Source organism: Xyrauchen texanus, chromosome 24 (genome assembly GCF_025860055.1).
Source record: "Xyrauchen texanus isolate HMW12.3.18 chromosome 24, RBS_HiC_50CHRs, whole genome shotgun sequence".
In the NCBI taxonomy this organism is placed as follows: domain Eukaryota; kingdom Metazoa; phylum Chordata; class Actinopteri; order Cypriniformes; family Catostomidae; genus Xyrauchen; species Xyrauchen texanus.
Window position 1 is genome coordinate 21,059,535 of NC_068299.1, and position 23,092 is coordinate 21,082,626.

The 23,092-nt window shown below is 37.1% G+C and overlaps 1 protein-coding gene across 1 annotated transcript in view; it reads left to right on the forward strand.

Annotated features, from left to right (window-relative positions):
• LOC127617429 (DNA primase large subunit-like) overlaps window positions 1-23,092 on the forward strand; it is a 102,793-nt gene that overhangs the window by 77,582 nt on the left and 2,119 nt on the right. Inside the window, exons 11-13 of the mRNA XM_052089394.1 lie at window positions 10,422-10,548; window positions 10,858-10,940; window positions 14,403-14,471. Of these exons, the coding sequence (XP_051945354.1) occupies window positions 10,422-10,548; window positions 10,858-10,940; window positions 14,403-14,471 (279 nt within the window). The remainder of the gene's footprint in view (window positions 1-10,421; window positions 10,549-10,857; window positions 10,941-14,402; window positions 14,472-23,092) is intronic.

Below are 23,092 nucleotides of genomic sequence, written 5' to 3' on the forward strand. Positions count from 1 at the left end.
CCCCCCTGAGACCACAGGCTCCTCCAGCACACTGTACAGAGTAAACTAGGCCCTCTCAATCATTCAGACCCCTAACTGTTCACGCCGTTTACTCCGCTGAGTCTGCAGATACTACAATAGCTTAACAGATCTAATTGACAGAAAAAAGCCAATACAGAACAAAGGAACATACAGGACTTGAACATTGAAGAAACATCATCATGCAATTAGACACTGGAGGACGGTAATTGGTTAAGATGTTGCATCGATTTAGAAGGCAAGATTAGAAGAGGAAGGAACAGATATGGACAAATTATAGATGGTCAAGAACATGACCGATTCACATGTGCAGATTGTAATTATTTCTGAATTTATTCACGTTTGATTTGTAAAACGTGAAAAGCATACACCGAGAAAACCATTACAGATTACACATCTGTGTGTAACACACACGTGTGTTACGCTGCAAAAACGGCATACATATGATGTAAATGTGTGCTTGCACTGTGAAAACAAACATACGTGGAAGCATTCTGAGTCATACTGTATATACAGTATATAATTTATATAAAGGTAATGCATGCATTTACACAGGAATTACAATGAATACATAATGTATCGGACTCTGAACAGAAAGATTATTCTCTTTCATATCCACAGAAAACAAGACGTGCACTGATTGACAATGACAAAGTTTAAGGTTGCTCTGCAGAATTTAAAGGTATAGTTCACCCAAAATGAAAATTCTCTCATCATTTACTCACCCTCACGCCATCCCAGATGTGTATGATTTACTTACTTCAGCAGAACACAAATGAAGATTTTTAGAAGAATATTTCAGTTCTTTTGGACCATACAATGCAAGGGAATGGGTGGCAAAAATGTTAAGCTCCAAAATGACAAAGGCAGCATAAAAGTAATCTAGAAGACCCCCGTGGTTAAATCCATATCTTCTGAAGCGATATGATAGATGTGGGTGAGAAACGGATTGAGACAGTAACAAGAGCCACTTTGTACTAGATTATTACACCTGAGCGGACATGTTTTAATATGGCTTTTATGCAGAATCTTTACACAGAATTTGGCAACGAGTCAAACACTTTCACCCCATGCTGTTGGTGGAAAATTTTGTTGCATGAGAATTGTTATGTAAACTGATAATACTCCCTTAATCGAAATTAAATTGTATGGTGCCTAAAAATGTAGTGTTTTCAATTTTCCAATAATCAAATGGAACACAAACAGCAGTTTGCATACTAACTTTATGAAGAGTACAATAATCATTCAATTATCATGTACAATAACAGCATATCTGTGGCATTTTGTCCATGGATGTCATTGAAATTCAGTGCTCTCTCTAAAGTCCAGCAACAACCCCTAACCTCTCTTTTCATCTGGGTTTGCGGTTAATGTCTCTGTGGAGACATCAGACTTTTGAACTCACATTTTGTCTGTCTGTTTCTTCTTTTACAGAGCAATCTTAAGAAATTGTAGACATTTTCTCCCACCCACATCCCATTCTTTAAGAATACAAAGCATGGCCTTTTTTCAGTGATATAAAATACTGATTGTACCACCCTGGGCAGTGATTTATGTATTTCATTGGGTTTATGTACATATCCCACAGTTGCCTTTACATTTCCCAGATAATCTCATCTTGTTCTTTAAATCAGTGCCTTTTATGATTGTTTCTACACTTCAAAGGTTATCTGTTTCAAGTTTTATAATGGCACTAAATTTAATATAGATTTGGGTCTGTTGCTGCAGTCCTCACAATGGATTGTCTTGCTGATGGCCACGGCAAGATTCTGCCTCTGTCTGGAGTGCATACAAACAGTATGTGTGCTCGTGAACAAAACAGAGATTTCCCGCAATGTTATCTGCTGTCCCACATGGAAAGATATGAATTCACACAGACTTAGCAGCTTTGCCAGATACTTATTTTTCCCTAATAGAATCACCTACTCCACACTAAGTTCTGCAATATGGTGGGTGGACTGTCGGAGCTTAGATAGAGTTATACTAGCCGTTGGTTGCAACATACTCAATCCCCTTTGTTTGGCTAGTGCATTTTTTGGTGCCAGTCAACTGCAGAAAAATGGCTGCAATAACTCTGTGCCTTTTATGACCATATCCAGACTTTCAGTCATTTAGCAAATGGTGATATCGTAGTCTTGGTGATAGAGCGAAACTCACAGGCAGTGCTAGGTTCTCTTTCTTTTTTGGCGATACATTAAAGCAATGTCAATGGGTTAAATATTCTATGCAAGTACACTGAATAAAAAATTATTATAAAAATAAAAAAGGTTTTTGGAGCTATTAAATACTATACATACAATTTGGTTAAAATATACCCAAGGGAAAAAAAGTACTTCAATTTACTGCTACCTATTATTTAACAGTACAAATATTTCCTTCATGAGAAGCAGCACATTTAGCTTTATGAAATTACATAACACATATTATATTTGGTACATTGTAATTTTATAGTTATTCATGGTAGCAAGAAGATTCAGAACAGAATAATAAAAAAAAGAAAAAGAAAAAAATGGTTACAGCTTTATAAATGACAAATTCCAGAGGACATAAGACTGAGGCTTTCCAGAAGGTAGCATGGAACAGGTCACGTCAGGATTGTTTTCTTTTTTAAACTGCAGGGTTGTGCACCTTTCAGAATTGAATTAAGAGTGCTTTTTTCGTTTGTTATCAAACTTAGATTAGCAAACCAGTAAAATTTTAAATATGTACAATTAGAATAGCATATTGCTTTTATTGTACGTTTTAATATTATTTAAGAATACATATACACAACATGTTTTCCAGGAAAAAAAATATTTTAATTATATTAATACATTAGAAAAGAGAAGAAAACGTTTTTAAATACAATCTACAGAAACCAACAAAAATTATTATGTTGACATGCCTGTATATTTCACTTAATGGACCAAAAATGCTTATTACCATTTATTCTGGTACACATTTTTTTTCTTCATGTTTACTTTGGAATGAATACGAAGTGCATCAGATGTGCATTTGCATACGTTACTGGAGAGGCTGTTGACATTAATACTGTAATTATTTTTATTCTAATTAGCTGATTGTGCAGAGAATAGCAACCAACTGTCTGTAAGGATTCCGGCTGACAGTACAGAGCTGAGAGGTTGGAGACCCTATGCATTGATTGTTTTGCCATATACCATAAGATACTTTGTTGTTCTGGTTGTGTAAACATTTAAGAGGACAGAAAAGATGTGAATAGGTCATTTCCCATTTGAATCAGAGTGCACACATGCAACAGGGAACATTTGCACTTGGTGAAGTCAGACTACACTCTGCTTGTAGAGCAAGCATGTGCCATATTCAGAATTTAATTTAAATTGAGGCTTTATATGTTTTCTACATATCAGTGTTAAATTTAAAATTGCATTTCAATAAATTCCTCTTTCTGCCATTTCAATTCAAATTCCAATTCCACATCCTGTTGAGTGTGGCTAGATCAGTTGCTGTACTGATGTAAATTAGAAACAATTGCTTGTTAATTAGGGGTGTAACGATTCACCAATGCCACGGTTCGGTTCATATCACGGTTTTGGAGCCACGGTTCGGTTCGGTTCTGTTTGCTGTGGGGGCAGGGTTCATGGCAGGGCACCAGCAATAATAATAACACTAGATTCACTTTTAACTTAATAAAAACAACAACAATAATTTAACTTATTAACTTTATCTTTATTAACTTAACTTTATACATTGGCTTCACATTTTCTTTACAGCAGTTAGCACACCTGAGTTAACTAAAATGAAATAAATGCCTCCACTAACTAGTCAAAAATAAACTGCACACCTGAGTTAACTAAAATGAAATAAATGCCTCCACTAACTAGTCAAAAATAAACTGCACACCTGAGTTAACTAAAATGAAATAAATGCCTCCACTGACTAGTCAAAAATAAACTGCACACCTGAGTCAACTAAAATGAAATAAATGCCTCCACTGACTAGTCAAAAATAAACTGCACACCTGAGTCAACTAAAATGAAATAAATGCCTCCACTGACTAGTCAAAAATAAACTGCACACCTGAGTCAACTAAAATGAAATAAATGCCTCCACTGACTAGTCAAAAATAAACTGCACACCTGAGTCAACTAAAATGAAATAAATGCCTCCACTGACTAGTCAAAAATAAACTGCACACCTGAGTCAACTAAAATGAAATAAATGCCTCCACTGACTAGTCAAAATTAAACTGCACACCTGCGTCAACTAAAATGAAATAAATGCCTCCACTGACTAGTCAAAATTAAACTGCACACCTGAGTCAACTAAAATGAAATAAATGCCTCCACTGACTAGTCAAAAATAAACTGCACACCTGAGTCAACTAAAATGAAATAAATGCCTCCACTAACTAGTCAAAAATAAACTGCACACCTGAGTCAACTAAAATGAAATAAATGCCTCCACTAACTAGTCAAAAATAAACTGCACACCTGAGTCAACTAAAATGAAATAAATGCCTCCACTAACTAGTCAAAAATAAACTGCACACCTGAGTCAACTAAAATGAAATAAATGCCTCCACTAACTAGTCAAAAATAAACTGCACACCTGAGTCAACTAAAATGAAATAAATGCCTCCACTAACTAGTCAAAAATAAACTGCACACCTGAGTCAACTAAAATGAAATAATGCCTCCACTGACTAATAAAATAAAATGTATAATACATCTAAAATGTTAAATTAAAATTTTAAATTCTTCTTCAAAAATACCATCATGTCCACATTCTCAGGTGAGAGGCTTGCTCTCTGTGCTGTAACAATGTCCCCTGCTGTAGAGAACACTCGCTCACTGGGGACTGATGTTGCAGGGACTCCAAGGAAGGATTTAGCCAACCTGGTTAAATGGGGAAACTGGCTCTCTTTGTCCTTCCACCATGCAAGTGGATTTGACTCCACTTGAAGAGTCGGCACTTCCTTGTAACGCTGCACCTCCTCTTTCACCATTTGAGACAGAGACTTGGATGCAGGTGTGCTCGTCTCCACTGGAAATAACTTTCCAAACAGTTCCGCGATTGGTGCTCTTTTGGCTGGAGGATCACATTCACTGCTGGATGCCACTTCTGACTGCTCCTTTGAGGCTTGGGCCTAACATTAAGGAAGGACAAAGCCACAAAATATTTTTAAGCTACTATTGCTAATTGCAATTCATATCTGACAAATAAAACTACCAAAAACATAGTGATGCTCATCATTTCTGATGATCTAAGTTTCTGTTTAGATTTTAGAGTTTAAAAAATTATATATGTAAAGTGCTTTTCAAAGGACATATTCACTACTAGTAAGATATATGTTGCAGGTCTGTGGTATTTATAAACAATGAATTTGTATAAAATGTATTTTTTTTAAAACGTATTAATTTAAATTAATCAAATTTATTAAATTAACTCATTTTGGAATTAAAACAATTAAACAAAAATACCTGTGAGGGATGGTATTCCAGAATCTTCTCTATCAGGCTGTTGAAGACGATTCTGCGCGTGGTCTCATCCAGAAACGGCAGAGATTTAAAACGTGTGTCAAGTGCAGTACTCGTATGAAGAAACTGCACAAGTGTTGAGTCAGAGTCTGGGTATCTGTTGATGAAGTCGGACACAATGGCAGATTTGACATCTTTCACAACTGCTGTATCTGTGCAACTCACGTTCATAGATTCCAGGATGGTGTGTTTCAGTGGCATTATCATTGAAACGGTTGGCAGCTGTTCAGTGCTCAACAGAGCTGTTACCGTTTTCAGTGGTTTGAGAACCTGAACAATGTCCTCAGCTACTTTTACATCTTCATCAGATAGAGTAAGAATGTCCTTAATGTTCCTCTTAACATTCTTGTCTGTAAGTGCTGAGAAAACAGCAGCCTGCTGTTCAAGGTAGCGCTCAAGCATGTCATAGCTTGAGTTCCACCTGGTGGGGACATCCTGGATCAGCTTGTGTGTAGGCAGTTGGAGCATCTCTTGTTTGTCCTTGAGCACTGCTGCAGCAGTAGTGCTTCGATGGAAAAAAGTGACAACTTTTCTCACTCTGCCTAAAAGCCGTGACATCTGGTTAACGCCCATCCCCCGTTGTGAAGCCAGGTTAACAGTGTGTGCAAAACAGCGAATGTTTGGTGAAAATCCGGCTGCTTTAACTGCATTCACTATGTTTTTGGCGTTGTCTGTTGTGACGGGAACAGTCGCGTTTTCTCTGTCAATTTTCCACTCAGCTACAGCTCCCTGTAATATTTCCGACAGATGATCACTTGTATGGCTTTCATAGACAGCGCGTGTGTGGAGAACGGGATTTGCAATTACCCAGTTGTCGGTAATATAGTGCGCCGTGATCGTGATGAAGGACTGAGTTGCTTGTAAAGTTGAGGCAAAACATTCTGACTAAAATGCGGTCGGCTCTTTAGTTGATATCTGGGCTCTAACACACGTAGCAAATGCGTGAATCTGTCGTTCTCAACAACTGAAACTGGGCGCATATCCAGCGCCATGAAAACACCAATTGCCTTGGTAATTGCTTGAGCACGGTCTGAGTCGGCCTGTAGCTTAATTTTAAAAGCAGTAGAAAGAGTTTCCTGTTTTTGAGGTCTCTTATGTGTGCTGCTGATGTCAATGTCGGGATGATGTCTCCGGAGATGCGCTTGCATGTTAGAAGTGTTTCCCGTCGTATGAGCAACTTTTGTGAAACACATACGACAGACGACGCGCGTTTTGTCTGACACAATTTCCATTATTGTAGTCCACTGGAAAACCAAAATTTGCCCACACAGGAGACATATATGTGACCGGAGGGTCTTCAATCTCAATTTGCCGCGGAGTTGCCATCCTGAAGCGCGTATGTAAACGTAAACTCCCGAGAGTGATCGATCACACAAATCACGTGACATGCACTTTATTTAGTAAATAATATTATAATAATATTTAGTAAAACTATAGCTCTTATTAGTTGTTAAAAGTGTACTCATTAATTACTATTTAATCAAATGTCAAGGAAGAAAAAATAGTTTTGTGACAAAGTGAAGTGAGAGTTGGGCCGGGGCAGGAGGGGGCGGGGCGCGTTCGGTTCGACATGAGAGTATCGCGGTTCGAACCGTGGCTGTTGTATCGCGGTTTTTCGGTTCGGTTTGAATATCGTTACACCCCTATTGTTAATAATGTACGTCAAATGAACAAAATGGCTAACAAGAACAGTTGTAGGGTATTGATATTAAAACTGGAGGGGTTGCTTGAGTCTATAGACCCATAATATAATTAATTTGAGGTTAGGTAAGTTGATTTTATGGCCTGTTTAATTGCAACCTTGCTGATAGTCACCTTGTCAAGTTCACAGGTTTTATTACCATGGTAATGGCATCTTAATGCAGCTAATGAATACTTCTGCATTCTTTGTTTCACCCCTTACTCTTTTTTTTTTTTTTTTTTTCCCCCTCTCTAAACCCAGACATTACCAGCTCAGGGAGGATAAGTTACCCTTTTGGATAGTTACCAGAGTGTACATGATTGGTGGATTGAGTTCAGCACTGAGATTAAATGCGCTGACCCTCATCAAATGCAAACAGTGCATTGGTTTCTTAAGCATATACCATATTTCTAAAGGTGGAAGATGATATACATGGCAGCTCTAGCATGGAAAGAGCTACACAAAGCACAAATAAGACTCAGTAATGCTCAAAGAAGGAAATTTCATGTCAATATTAATTTGTATGATAGTAGCCATTTGAGATTTAAGGTTTTTTCTGGTCTTAGGACTTGCTCAAACTGAAGTATGTAAATAATTTGCTTGGTGAACCAGGGTTATTACAATAATGAAAAGTTTAATGGTTTTTATTTATATTTCATTTTGAATTTTGGTTTTCAATTTCAGTTTAGTCAGCTTTAATTGTGCATAAACCATTTTTATTTTTATTTGACTTAAGTTCCTGTATAGTTGCAAAAATCTGCAATGTTTTTTTATTTTCTTTTAAACCATGAGGATCATAAATGTATTTAGTATTGCCCCGATGAAGCTGTTTGACATAACAGATATTTATATATATTCCACAAGACAAAATAATAACTGAATGTACACAAATGATCCTGTTCAAATGTTACATCCCCTTGGTTCTTAACAGGAACTAAAAACTATTTTTTTCATTTTGCTTAGTTCTGACTGCAAACAATATTTTTTTGTTCCGGTTCTGACATTCCCGCAGCCTCCTTTCCAAATGGTAACCATTAGAACGAAATTAAAAGAATGGGTAATAACATTCTTTTAAAATGACAGGACTCTGTGCTAAGGGTTATATACCAGTTGCAGTGTTTCCAGATCTCACAAGAGACAAGGCACCCATTTTGAAATAAGCTTAAAATAAGGGGCTTGCCTTACCCAAAGTAAGAAATAAGCATTTAAATGTGTTCCTTTTGTGGGGGTATTTTCAGGATAGAAGTCTAAAGCAAAGTAAACACTTGCCTATACCAAGTAACATATTTTCAGTAAATGCATTCTTAATATTAAATAGATACCCAGAAGTCTAAAAATATATCAAGTAGTCACTTGGCCACCATAAATCATTTAATAGCCTAAATCTCTCTGTCCTTCATGCATGTGCACACTGCTGGGTGCGTTTGGACTAAATGTCACTTTGTTGCCCAAATTATATTTCTATTTAACGTTGGTTTTTAAACAAATCAAATTTTTATGTTCTACTAAAAAGAGAGAAGCCTATTTTTTTATGGCTAACAGGACGTGGTGTAATTCTGAACATTTGCTGTGATTAACCCTCTGCTCTTTGGTTTCATTGAAAAATTATCAGAACAAAATTAACCAGTTACTAGCATTTAAAAATATTTTCACACCAAAGCTGATTTCGTTCCCATTTTCTGTTCTGTTCTGCAAAACAATTTAGGTTGTTTTTTGTTTCTTAAACCGTTTTTATTCCCCGTTTCTTAATTTGTGTTTTTGTGATACTTCACACAAGTGCATGAGTCCCTACTTTTTGTCGGAGCAGTACAGCTGCCTCTGATTCTTAAGAAAAGTCCTCCAGGTACTGTGCGTTCTTTGGTTTCTTTTGCACATTTTTACCTAATAGTGGCTATTTGATGTTGACATCCAGCTTTTGACACTTTTCTGGAGTCATGCGCACATACTACAGAAGGTGCAAGCATTCATTAATGCTCAATAAGGCAACACACTAATAAGAACCAAGGGGATATAAACTTTTGAACAGATTCTTTGTGTAAATGATTTGTGTATTTTCTTGTCAGATATATATCAAATATCTGTTATACATCTTCTGAATATCACTACTAAATAGTTTTCTTATATTTGTATAAATTCTGAAAGACAATAGAGGAATGTAAATGTATGCACTCAACTGTAGCACCACTCATTGTTCCATCTTCCTTTGATGATCAATGCTACAGTCTGTCTCATTACTTTTGGTCCCTTAAAAAGTGGGAGGCACATATACAAACTGTTGTAATTCCTACACTGTTCACCTGATTTGGATGTAAATACCCTCAAATTAAAGCTGAAAGTCTGCAGTTAAAGCACATCTTGTTCGTTTAGAATTGTGTCGATGTCCCAATATTTATGGACCTGACTGTATGATTGAATAAAATAATGACTGGACATTTTTTTTTATGTTTAGAAAAAATACCCTCATTAACATGAAATGCACCTGTTAATTTAATCCAATTAGACTATATTAGACTTTTTTTTATCCAATTAGACTATATTAGACTTTTTTTTATCCAATTAGACTATATTAGACTTTTTTTATCCAATTAGACTAGTTTAATTATGTGGGCTTTGTTACTGTGATGTTATCGCTTTTGAATTTACCTGCCCCAATTGTCACGTACATAGAGCTAACTGTAAACAGTTGATTTATGTCTTTTGACATGAGTTTGTGAAAATTACATATATTTTCTTTGTAATTCCTGAATGTTATAGTGTAAATTCATATTTATTTATTTATTTATTTATTTATTTTGTGATCTTTGTAGTTAATAACTTTAATGTGAGCAGTTACACTGGTATTTATTTCTACATATTTCTTGTGTTGTAGCTCTTAAACTATGACTAGATTTTCCTTTGCATGTGTCAATTTTTTATTCTATTTGATGGCAATACAGCAGAGGTTTGCATGTAGAGATGGTTGAAATAGAGACGGGGAGGGGTGCAAGAGTGAGAGCAGCCACAATATCCATAATCCAGTCACAGCTGTCTGCGGTTTAGCGACAACACTACAGCAGGTCCCTACTAATAGCTCTATATTTCATAGCGGAAAACACCCTGCCACAACCCACTTGATGTACGACAATGTCTTTGGTTCACAAATAACCTCCCCACTCTTCTTACCCCCTTTTCTGTCCTCACCCACAAACTCATAGTCCCTCTCTCGTCTTTGTCTCGCTCTGCAGTTTGACAAAGCATATGCCTACAGCATCCGCCACATGTTTGGGAAGGAAGGCAAGCGCACTGACTACACCCCCTACAGTTGCATGAAGGTGATTTTGTCAAATCCACCCAGTCAAGGCGACTACCATGGTGAGTCATAGTCAGGCAGACTGTTGATTTTTAATGTTATCGGTTCCCCTAAGGCCTGTGTTTAATTCTGTAGCGAAGAGAATTAATAATATTTGGATAATGACTGCTGAGTATGCAGGTGGTCTTGAATTCATAATAACAAATTCCTAATTTCTCAGCCTAATTGATAATCTGCTTTTAACAATGTGCATAATACACAAGGTGGATCGTGTTCTACTGTCCTGTAGAACATGTTTTCTGAGATTTGTTCAGGGATTTTGTTGTGATGGTAAACTTATAACCTCTTTCTCTTCCCTCTCTTTCTTACAGGATGTCCATTCCGCCACAATGACCCTGAGCTGCTGAAACAGAAGTTGCAGTCCTATAAAATCTCCCCCATTGGGATCAATCAGGTTGGTCCAACCAGTACAACACATTTAAGCAAGCTCAGCAAAATGTGCAAAGATACAGAAGTGACCGTTGGGTTAATGAGGGTCATAGAAGGTGTGAAGGGCTTTAAAGACTAAAACTTGGGCTGTTCATTTAGTGAGTTCAGCACTAAATATAATAAATAAATACATTATAATGTCTTAAGTCTTCATTTTCTTGCGAACCACTGTACAATTAACTTGACAGTAGTTTTTTCATTTATTAAGATGTTTGATTGTGATTGGATTAATTCATCTGCATATGTCATATTCATTCTTTTTTTTTTTTTTTTTGCTTTAAAATATAATTTGACATTACATAAAAAAAGATTTACTTTTAAATGTCTCTTCTACTCAACAACATATCAAACAAAATAATGATTAAGAAGACAATTAAAATGATACCGTTATATATAATCTTACAAAAATGCAATGATTCATTCTTAACAAGGCATCCCTGAAAGGTCTTTTCAGCTGTACTTTTGGAATATTAATGATTTTGTTGGACTTCTGGAATATTAATGATGAAAAGAAGTAACGTTCTGGATTCCTGAGTGTAAACGAAGGCTCCAACTCTCTGTGTTGATTGCTTTGACCTTTGCTGTATCCGGTGATTTCGAGCATTATTTAAAGTACACTTTAAAGTCATTTCAGCTGACTTTTTCCACATTAAAGTGCTTCAGTGGGCCAGGCAATGAAATTAGATGGTCCGGCCTTGCTGTAATGTTCTTGGAGTTATAAACCTTAGACACTAATGTAATTAACGGACTGCTTTTAATAAGGCCATTAAGTTGAGCATTAAAAGGCTATTAAAAAGAATATTTAAATGAAGTCAAATGTTGCATACGGTCTCTTGGGGGTAGTCTTAAGATTTTAGCTAATATGGCTGAAAGAAGCAATCAAAAATACAACTACATCATAGAGTTGCAATTTCTTTTGGAATTTTTTAATTTGAGCTGTAAATAAGCATGACGATATGTGCCAACTAAACAATTTCATGAAAAACACTTTATAAAAAAAAAAAAAAGTTAATTTAACCACTTAATGTTGATAATAATACTGTATCTAAGCCAGTGGTTCTCAAATAATATTGTGTCAGGACCCAGATTTTACATTAGACATCAAGTAGCGACCCAACACCGTTTTATAATTGTTTATCCTACTAAAGTAAGCAATAAAACATGGAATTTTATTAATATTTCCAATGAATTGCATGCAACATTTTTTACATAACATTAAAATGTACAATTTTGGTTTCTAAATGCCTCTTATAATTTTAAGCTTAGAAGGGACCTTTTTCACAGTGATGAAGCATTTCTGCCTTATTTAGCAGAATTTCATATAAATTTCATATAAATTGCAAGTGCGTTAGTGTGCCCCTGGTTCCTGCTTTAAGGTGTTCCAGTTCCACCCATAGTGCGGTTGAGGGAAATGGCTTAAAGCTGGCAGTAAGTCACCATTCCAAGGGTAGCACTTTTCCAATCCAATTAAATTCATAATTTCATTGGAGACACCAAGCAGTGTCCTTATAGACTGTGAGTGTTGGGAGAGTCGTAGACCTCTGGGTGTGTGAAGCAACAGTTTAATGTTCACCCCAAGCTCTCGCAGCATGTGGCCCTCTCGCTGCAGAGTCCACCTAGTGCGCTGGATAATTAAAACACAGAAAAAGTGAAAAGCCTGGGCAGTAAGGTGATTAAAATGCAGAATACCAACCTTCTCAGTCAACCTGTCTTTTGACGGAGTGATGATAGTCAAAAGAGACTCCTGTCGGGAAGGAGAAACTATTGTGGAAAACTGAGCTCAGCTCACTCACTCACTGTTAGAAACAATCACAGCATGAGTTCTGCCTCAGGAAGCACAGATTAAAGGACCACATATGTGGTTCACAGTTCAAACAGTGGAGGGAAGTAGTGAGAACATGCAGAGTGGCATAAGTGTCACTTATAAACCTATTCCCAGCATTTGTCACATCTTAATACGTGTACATCCAAAGCAATTATTGTTTAATTAAAGATGTTTGTTCGCTATTAGGTTACTAAACCAGAGGCATTTTGTTTATTACCAAAGCAACATACAAAAGAATAATGGTATATGTTGTAATGTGACAATTACAAAAAGGTGAAGTGTCTGCGCCACCAAATGGAATTGCAAAAATGATGACCAATGGAATAATTTCCAAACCTTCCCCTGTCTGCTAAAGATCGGCAAACATATAGCCCCTTTCAAATTCATGCCACTGGTTGAGCAATACGTAGCGCCTCAGTGTTCACTGTTTTCAAGGAAATCCGCCCACAGATAGCTTGCTTATAGTTGTTCCTGCATATTAAGCTGGGATAGGAGAAAGTATTTTAATATTTAGAAGAAAAAAAAATCAAAACCACTTCAGAGGTAGCAAAATGTACAAAGCATATTTAGCTACATGCAAAAATAAGTGCCAATGAAGCACAGCACAACAGCAGTTATAGCGACACATATAATAAGTGCCATGTTAATGTTTAATGTATTTAGTCTGCTGTTTCTGGCCATGTTATCCCAGCCATTCTGTTAAAATAGTGATATGCAACTTGTTTTTCTCAGAATATTATTAGACCCCTACCCTAGTGCTTTGCAGTGTATACTGTGTTAGCTTCATTTCCAGGTAGCTTCTGTCTCCGGAGCTCAAGTTAGGTGTCTGATGATGTTGGCTCTCACCTTTAAATTCATGTATTATGCATTTCTGCTCTTGCCGATATGCTTGCTGAGGTGGAATGCTATGCTTTACCACTGGGAATATACCATGTTAAAAGCATCACCGGGGGAGGTCAGAGCAAAATAGAAGAGAAATAAAGGTTTAAAAAAAAATGGCATATTGTCTCACCTGAAACCTTCCTGTGTCAGTGTGTTTTGGAGAAGTTTGAGCACATTGTTATAGTTTAGTAAGATCTGACTCTGCTTAGATATTGATTTAACATTTCATCTAATGCTTTTACCTGGATTGTGCCAAAGTGTTTTATGATTAACACAACACAGATTATATATACTAGGGATGTGCAAAGCTACATATTTTCAAAAACGACTAGTTAGCGATGCACCGGCTGAATACGTCCATCGGAATATGTGTGACTAGTGGTGGTGCTTTAAAGGGTATGTATTTTAAAATGTGTTTTACCATTTTTGGGAGGGTTTTATCATTTCAACTGGCTTGCGGCTGAAGCACAGCATGCTAATTAACTTGTTGACCAATATTACCCATCCCTATTATAAATTAAAAAAACAAAATGTTAGTGAAACCAACTGTTATTATATTCTTAATTGCCCCCCTTATTATTATTACTCTAACTGCTTTCCACATTTGTTTCCTTGCTCTTCTTAATTTCTCTTCCTTTCTCTTGTCTTGTTAATTTTTCGTTGTCTTCGTTCTTCCTACCAACCCATCTTTCTCTCTCTCTCTTTCTCTCATTCTCACAGATTCTGGAGCTAGTCAAGGGAATGCACTATCAGCTGGCCTGCCAGAAGTACTTTGAGCTGACACACAGTGTAAGGATGCATTTCATTTTTGCCTGTTGTAATTGGGCCTGCCTTTGTCAGCTCAGGGACAGCCCTGAAACTCCAAAGAGCCCTGCCATTGTAGTCATATCTGCCATAAGCTGACAGAGCATCTTAATTTTGTGTGTATATATATATATATTAATTATTATTAATTTTTTTCATTCGCATAGCTCTTAAAGGAATAGTTCAACCTCACCATCTTTTTATTACAAAACCATATGGGCATATGCAATTTTTTATTTATTTTTCTAAAACTTTATTAAAAATTTTATGAATGTAGCCCCGTTTCCACCTGGTATTTAGATGCCTTTAATGATTCAATCAGTGGTCAGCCGAGACATATTGCTTTTGTGTGTGTCTCTTCGTGGCTTTAAAATCAAAAGCAGAGGATAACTTGATTATCTAAAATCTCATGTACAGTGAGGAAAATAAGTATTTGAACACCCTGCTATTTTGCAAGTTCTCCCACTTGGAAATCATGGAGGGGTCTGAAATTGTCATCGTAGGTGCATGTCCACTGTGAGAGACATAATCTAAAAAAAAAAAATCCAGAAATCACAATATAGGATTTTTTAACTATTTATTTGTATGATACAGCTGCAAATAAGTATTTGAACACCTGTCTATCAGCTAGAATTCTGACCCTCAAAGACCTGTTAGTCTGCCTTTAAAATGTCCACTTCCACTCCATTTATTATCCTAAATTAGATGCACCTGTTTAGCTGCATAAAGACACCTGTCCACCCCATACAATCAGTAAGAATCCAACTACTAACATGGCCAAGACCAAAGAGCTGTCCAAAGACACTAGAGACAAAATTGCACACCTCCACAAGGCTGGAAAGGGCTACGGGAAATTGCCAAGCAGCTTGGTGAAAAAAGGTCCACTGTTGGAGCAATCATTAGAAAATGGAAGAAGCTAAACATGACTGTCAATCTCCCTCGGACTGGGGCTCCATGCAAGATCTCACCTCGTGGGGTCTCAATGATCCTAAGAAAGGTGAGAAATCAGCCCAGAACTACACGGGAGGAGCTGGTCAATGACCTGAAAAGAGCTGGGACCACCGTTTCCAAAGTTACTGTTGGTAATACACGAAGACGTCATGGTTTGAAATCATGCATGGCACGGAAGGTTCCCCTGCTTAAACCAGCACATGTCAAGGCCCGTCTTAAGTTTGCCAATGACCATTTGGATGATCCAGAGGAGTCATGGGAGAAAGTCATGTGGTCAGATGAGACCAAAATAGAACTTTTTGGTCATAATTCCACTAACCGTGTTTGGAGGAAGAAGAATGATGAGTACCATCCCAAGAACACCATCCCTACTGTGAAGCATGGGGGTGGTAGCGTCATGCTTTGGGGGTGTTTTTCTGCACATGGGACAGGGCTGACTGCACTGTATTAAGGAGAGGATGACCGGGCCCATGTATTGCGAGATTTTGGGGAACAACCTCCTTCCCTCAGTTAGAGCATTGAAGATGGGTCGAGGCTGGGTCTTCCAACATGACAATGACCGAAGCACACAGCCAGGATAACCAAGGAGTGGCTCTGTAAGAAGCATATCAAGGTTCTGGCGTGGCCTAGCCAGTCTCCAGACCTAAACCCAATAGAGAATCTTTTGAGGGAGCTCAAACTCCGTGTTTCTCAGCGACAGCCCAGAAACCTGACTGATCTAGAGAAGATCTGTGTGGAGGAGTGGGCCAAAATCCCTCCTGCAGTGTGTGCAAACCTGGTGAAAAACTACAGGAAACGTTTGACCTCTGTAATTGCTACTGTACCAAATATTAACATTGATTTTCTCAGGTGTTCAAATACTTATTTGCAGCTGTATCATACAAATAAATAGTTAAAAAATCATACATTGTGATTTCTGGATTTTTTTTTTTAGATTATGTCTCTCACAGTGGACATGCACCTACGATGACAATTTCAGTCCCCTCCATGATTTCTAAGTGGGAGAACTTGCAAAATAGCAGGGTGTTCAAATACTTATTTTCCTCACTGTATATGCAGATTTCTTGCTTTGTCGGAGTTTTAAAATAAGCTTCTTTTTTTATCAGCGTATCTTTGTGCATGTTTTGAGCAGAATTCTGATATCAGACATACTGAAGAATATCCATGAAATTATCGTGCTACAATATGTATCCACTTTTTTACATTTTCAGATCGGATGGATATTACCTTTTAGAGCAGCACATAACCGGCAAATTTGAACTCTTGTTTAAGTACAGCGATTTACTGATAGGTTTTCCGGAATGCATTTAGGACGGATTAGAGTTTCACACCTTAAATGCGATGTGGTCACATGCAAATTTGACTACCTCCGTATGTAGTTTCAGTGACCTGATCATAAAACATTTGACCATTTCCACCTAAGGCTGGGTATCGCCAACAACCTCATGATAATATACATATTGCGATACACATCATGATATTATGGTTCGATTTCGCTTTTAATTTAAATTAATTTGGAGATAGTTATAATGTCCATTTTGCTCGCATACAGTTTTAAAGAAATTCTTTTTCATCTAATGCTGATATGCATTATACAGGGGACCTTCTAACTTGTTAAATTACAGACATATACATTTTAAAATCTTTATATTATAATTCGTTCATCATTTAGGTGACATTTTAGCTTTTTAAACAATATTGTCCATGTATTACATCAATAAATGTGGTATAGTGAAATTGTATAAATTATATTGCATATATACAGGATATTGTTACATGTTTGATGTCTAATTTATACTATTTACAAGTATTTACTTATATCGTCACCTTCCTAAAATAATGTCGCAAGTAATTTTTGGCCAAAAATGATTTTTTTTTTTTTGCTTAAATCATCTCCTCATGATATTTGGTTCAGTTTTTTTGTGTTTTCTGAAAAACCTGAAAAAATGACTGGGGACATTTGGTCGAATGGCTTCTTTACATCATCTATGCTATGTGTTATTAGAAATAAATGTTTGTATTGTTCTTTTTTATAAATAACTGACTGTAGAGAACAGAACGGATTTTAAAAGAGACATTATTAAACAACAAATGGTTTGCTTGAATCTAGTCTTTGGACTCACATTACACAGAGAGAGTCAACTTTTACTCTCAGCACGTAGTGAAAAGATCTCTGTTCTGAACTTTGGTGAGTGAAATCTAAAAAAATGACTGGCCCGGCTCTAGATCCATACGTGTGAGAGAGGTCCAGAATATCCGTGAGAGAAACCGTGAATCCTGCAGGATCCGTTTTTTCTCTTTAGTGCCTCTGAAAATATCCCGATATATCTTGATACATGGCAATCAATACAATATCATGAGATAAATGATCACAATATAGTGAAAATTCATTGTATCGACACAATTAATTATTTCTGTATTTCCATCCGTATTTAGCACTGACCACTTGTATTTGGATCACCAAAAACACATCTTAACAGCAGGTGGAAACTGGGTGTATATCATAGTCTGTTTTTATTTTCAGTGCATATTTAAAAATAGTCATATTTTCAGTGCAAGGAAGCACAAACTCTTACATTGCATGATAAATGTGGTGAATCTTTTCTTTTGTATTTGGATTGCCTTTAGTGATTGGACTTGGGGCTTTGCGGTTTCATTATGCTTTCCTTTGACTGGGACATAAAAGCAGTGAATTTGTGGGTCAGAGCAGGTTGAAAAGCTAATAATTACAGCTCTATTACAGTGGTTGTGAAATGGATTTCTTCTTATTTCCTGTGGTATTTTTATATTAGAGACCGTGGAAATGACTCTCGCTGCAACCTCTCTGTATATTTATTTATTTATTTATTTTTTTGTGGAGCAGAGCAATGTTTCAGAGCCAGGTAACTCAGGATTACCTATGTCATATCGGTGCATTGTCCCTCTGCTAAGAAAGCAGCCCAGCTGACAGGTTAAGGTGCATATAGCAATGCCACACAAACAGCTGCTTTCTGCTAGGTGACAGGTTAATATGAATGGGGAAAAAAGATAGTTTTGTATATGAATGGGAGAGCAATAAACCTTTTTAAATGTTTGTCATCAGTGTGTTGCCAGATGGATTTTAAACAGGGATGCTTAAAGGGATAGTTCATCCAAAAATGAAAATTCTGTCATTCCTCACCCTCATGAAATCCCAGGTGTGTATGACTATTTTTTTTTTTCTTAAGCAGAACACATTTGAAGAAAATTCAATACGAATCCAGCGGTTAAATCTCAATGTCTTCTAAAGCGGCACGATAACTTTTTGTGCAAAAAAGATAAATAATTAAGTACTTTTTTAACTCTAAAATATATTCCAGTCTGCAGCAGTATACACATTCACAAGAGGGCGGAGCTCATGCGATCTCTCCTGTGACGTATTCGCGTTGCATGTTACGGACAATCTCACTTCTGCTCTAGGTTGAGACATCCAGGATAAGCATACAAATGCACCATTGTGAGTAACTGGATACAGATCTAAACCAAACAAGCTTCTGTACAGCGTTGTTCATATTCAGTTGTAAACAGTGCTGCTCTTCTGGATGTGATGCACACGCGTCAGTTCTCGCGTGAACATGCCAACGTGATTTGTTGTAGTTAAAAATAACTTTGAAAAGATATTGATCTTTTTTTGCATTTGATCGTATCGCTTTTGAATACATTAATTTAACCATTGGAGTCATATCGACGACGTTTATGTTGACTGTCTGTGATTTTTGGAGCTTCAAAAGTCAAATCAACATCCACTTGCATTTTAAGGACCTACTGAGCCAATTTTCTTCAAATGTGTTCTGCTAAAGAAAGTCATACACAGCTGGAATAGAATGATGGTGAGTAAATGATTAGAGAATTTTCATTTTTGGGTGAACTAATCCTTTAAGTTACAAGCCTTACCAATTTATTTGTTTTATTGAATACATTCATGATCGTGACATTTTTCAGTATCTAACAAAAGCAATCAGACAAGGAAAGGTTACAATGTTAAAAGGTATAGTTCACACAGAAATTACAATTCTCAAATAGACCATCTGGCACCAACAATCATTCATTTTATTCTATGTAATTCAAAAGTACATAATTTTTTGGGAAAATGTAAAAATCCTAGAAAAAGTGAGGGTTGGGTTTAGGGGATGGAATAAATCGTATAAAAATCATTATGTCTATGGAGAGTCATAATGATGATAGGGGTAACTGTGTGTGTGTGTGTGTGTGTGTGTGTGTGTGAGTGTACTGGTTTAATCTATGTATGTCTCTGAGATTTCTGTTTTAGATCTTTTCATTTTGAAAGCATCTAACATCTACTAAACCTCTTAAGAATATCAGATTTACAACATTCTAGACATAAATGTCTGTTATCTGCTGTCTTATTGACATCTGATACATCTTTTTGACATATGTCTTTAGACATAATGCAGATGAGCAAAAAATATAAAATAGACATCTGGATGATGTACGTGTGCTATTAGGGATAGTTTGTACAGTATAAAAATCATTATGTCTACGGAGAGTTGTGTGTGTGTGTGTGTGTGTGTGTGTACATTGTCACCTAATGTAAAAAAAGATGGCTGGATTGGAATGATCACATTTCCCTGATGTGTTGACTGCATATAGGTGAGCTGTTGCCTGTTATCATGGTGTTTTTGTGACATTTTGGCTGTCTGTTTCAAAGAACAACCATACTGTGTGCTTGAAAAGACTGTTGAGTTGCTGTTTGAGTTACTTATGATTGATAATGGAATGGCCACCTAATGTAAACAGACATGACTGCTTGAATCAGTGATCATATTGGTGTTGACTTGTATATGAGCAGTACATTTTTATAGTGCTACTTTTGTGACCATTTGGATGACCGTGTCATAAAATAAACATACAGTGTGCTTGAAAAGACTGTATGAGTAACGAATTACAGGTGAATTTGAATTACAGGTGCTTGGGCAGTGCAGCTTAGTGTTGGCATGAAAACCGGTTCAAATCGGGCAGCACTGGCTGTTGCAGAAACACAAATGTGTGATGCTACTCTGCGGGGGCCAGGCGTTAACACCAGTATGTGTGAAAGGGTTAAGTGACAGATGCTTGAAGATTATTCTTTGGAATTTCTTTCCTAAAAAGTGTAAAAGTTAAATTCTAACAACATTTCTTGATTACAAAAATATCTTCATTCTAATGAAACACTATATTTCTTTTGTGTGTATTTGTGAGGGATTTTTTTTTTTTTTAAAGTAATAAATGCAGGTGCTATTTCAATCTGCATCCAGATAATCTGCAAACTCAAACTTTACCAGTTATATAATTTACAAACACATATCAACAGTCAGATAATCTACAAAAACACACTTTACCAGTTATATAATCTAAAAACACACATCTGGCACCAACAATGCAATTCTCTAATCAGCCAATCGTGTGGCTGCAGTGCATACAATCAGGCAGATACGGGTCAGGAGCTTCAGTTAATGTTCACATCTACCATCAGAATGGGGAAAAAAATGTGATCTCAGTGATTTGGACCTTGACATGATTGTTGGTGCCAGATGGGCTGGATTGAGAATATCTGTAACTGTTGATCTCCTGGGATTTTCACACACAGCGGTCTCTAGAATTTACTCAGAATGGTACCAAAAACATCCAGTGAGCGGCAGTTCTGTGCACAGAAATGCCTTGTTGATGAGAGAGGTCAACAGAGAATGGTCAGACTGGTTTGAACTGACAAAGTTCTGTCAGTTGATGCTATTTTGGAAGCACGAGGGTGACCTGCACAATATTAAGCAGGTGGTTTTAATGTTGTGGCTGATCGATGTATGTAGATTCACTGTAAAATTCACACATGCATCTTAGTATACCGTTTAAGCTGCTGTTGTGATAGTTTAGTTGAATGTGTCTGTTGAGGTGAGTAAATCAAAGTGTGTGTGTATAAATTCCTAATCCCTTGCTTGTCTGGATTTATTCCCTCAATAAGAAAGGTTTATAACTGTGTTTGTGTCTGTGCCACCCCTCTTTTAATGCCATAATGCACTCAAAGTGTCATTGATGGGATATAATGGCTTTTAATGGCTCCCAGTGAAATGACAGTGACTTTGCAGTCCAAGTGCATCATTTAGCTGATGGCCCTGGGGCGCTTGGCACTGGGGTCATTGCAGATGACTAATAGCCCCAAGCCAAATATTGCAAACAACTTATGATGGGCCAAAATGAATTAGATGGCTTCTCTGATGAACAGCCTGCAATAACAGGATTTGAAAGATAAACTGTCCCACTTCCCCACCCAACCACAATGAAAATCACATCTCTGAAATTCATGACTTACACTTTAGGGTAGGTGAATGAAGAAACCTCTGACGTTAATATGCACAATAAAACATTCTTGTTTGTGCATCAGTGGATCCCCTCCATCCTCCATCTAATATGGGATGCCAGAATCATCATGGCCCACATGAAAACGCTTGTTGGATCCGAGCGTTGGAGACTTTAATCAGTGCCATATGTGCCCTGCGCTTTCACAACCATGACACATAACAAATAGACGCTTCCATTCCCCCCCTCATTTGCAGCATTTATTTAAAGGTCAAAATGTAATACTTCACTGATGAAATATTTACACAACTGCAATAAATCAAACAATAGAGAGAATAATGAAAAGGAGGAGAGGAGCTGGGAAATGCAGAGCTCGGTAGAAGGTCTCAGAAATGAGCTTGTTGCGCATCCGCTGGATTGATTCGTTTCTCAGCCGCGGCTGGGATTGTTTCAAGTTTATGCATTTTTCATTTGCCACTGAGTAGCCAGGCGAGGGTAGTCCACTGTAATGTGCTAACTTTGAAATGAGTCTGTGTAATGGAACTTTCAGTCTGCAGCTTAACTACTGCAGGGACCCCTGTGCACTCGTCTCAAAGAGATGAGCTTGAAACTTTGATTCATGAGGAGCATCAGGGGCGTGCTGTGATTGAAGCATAATTAAACGGCCATATTCTCTGCACTTAAAAACAAACGGATTGGACAATGTTCTGAATGCAATACAGCTTGCAGAAAGACATCAGTGAGACTTGAGTGAGTACTCTATAGATAGTCTTTTTCAACTTGAGGAACAGTTACAAGCACATAGGAAACCAGAGCATGTGAGCGGTGCAGTGTGACACTCCGCTCAATAAACCGTTCCATGCATGTGCGCTCCGTCCAGCCGTTCCGACGCTCCGCTCAAGTACCGCTCACGCTCACTGGTAAAAAAAGTGTTCGCTCAAATCCCGCTTCGACATTAAAATTCACTGTAGTATACTTGGTTCCAAGCACGTACACAGGGGGTAGCTACCGTGCTCCAAGCAACTGTCCCTTTCCCCACATGGGCTGAGTTGCCCCATTGGTGAAATATAGGCCAACATTTATTAAATTATCAAATGATTAGTAACATACACATCTGAAATTATGATTGTATTGTGTTTTTGTATGTAAAATCACGCTGTTAATTTTGTTAACAATTTTGTTAGATAATCAGGTCTACCAGACCTTCTTATCTATTTCTCTGTTAGCACATATGTCATCAACATCTTCAATTAATACTTAAAAAAAAAAAAAAAAAAAACATTAAATTCTATATCACCATTATTTACTTTAAACAAGTCTTCAAACATGCCTCTACAAGTGATAAT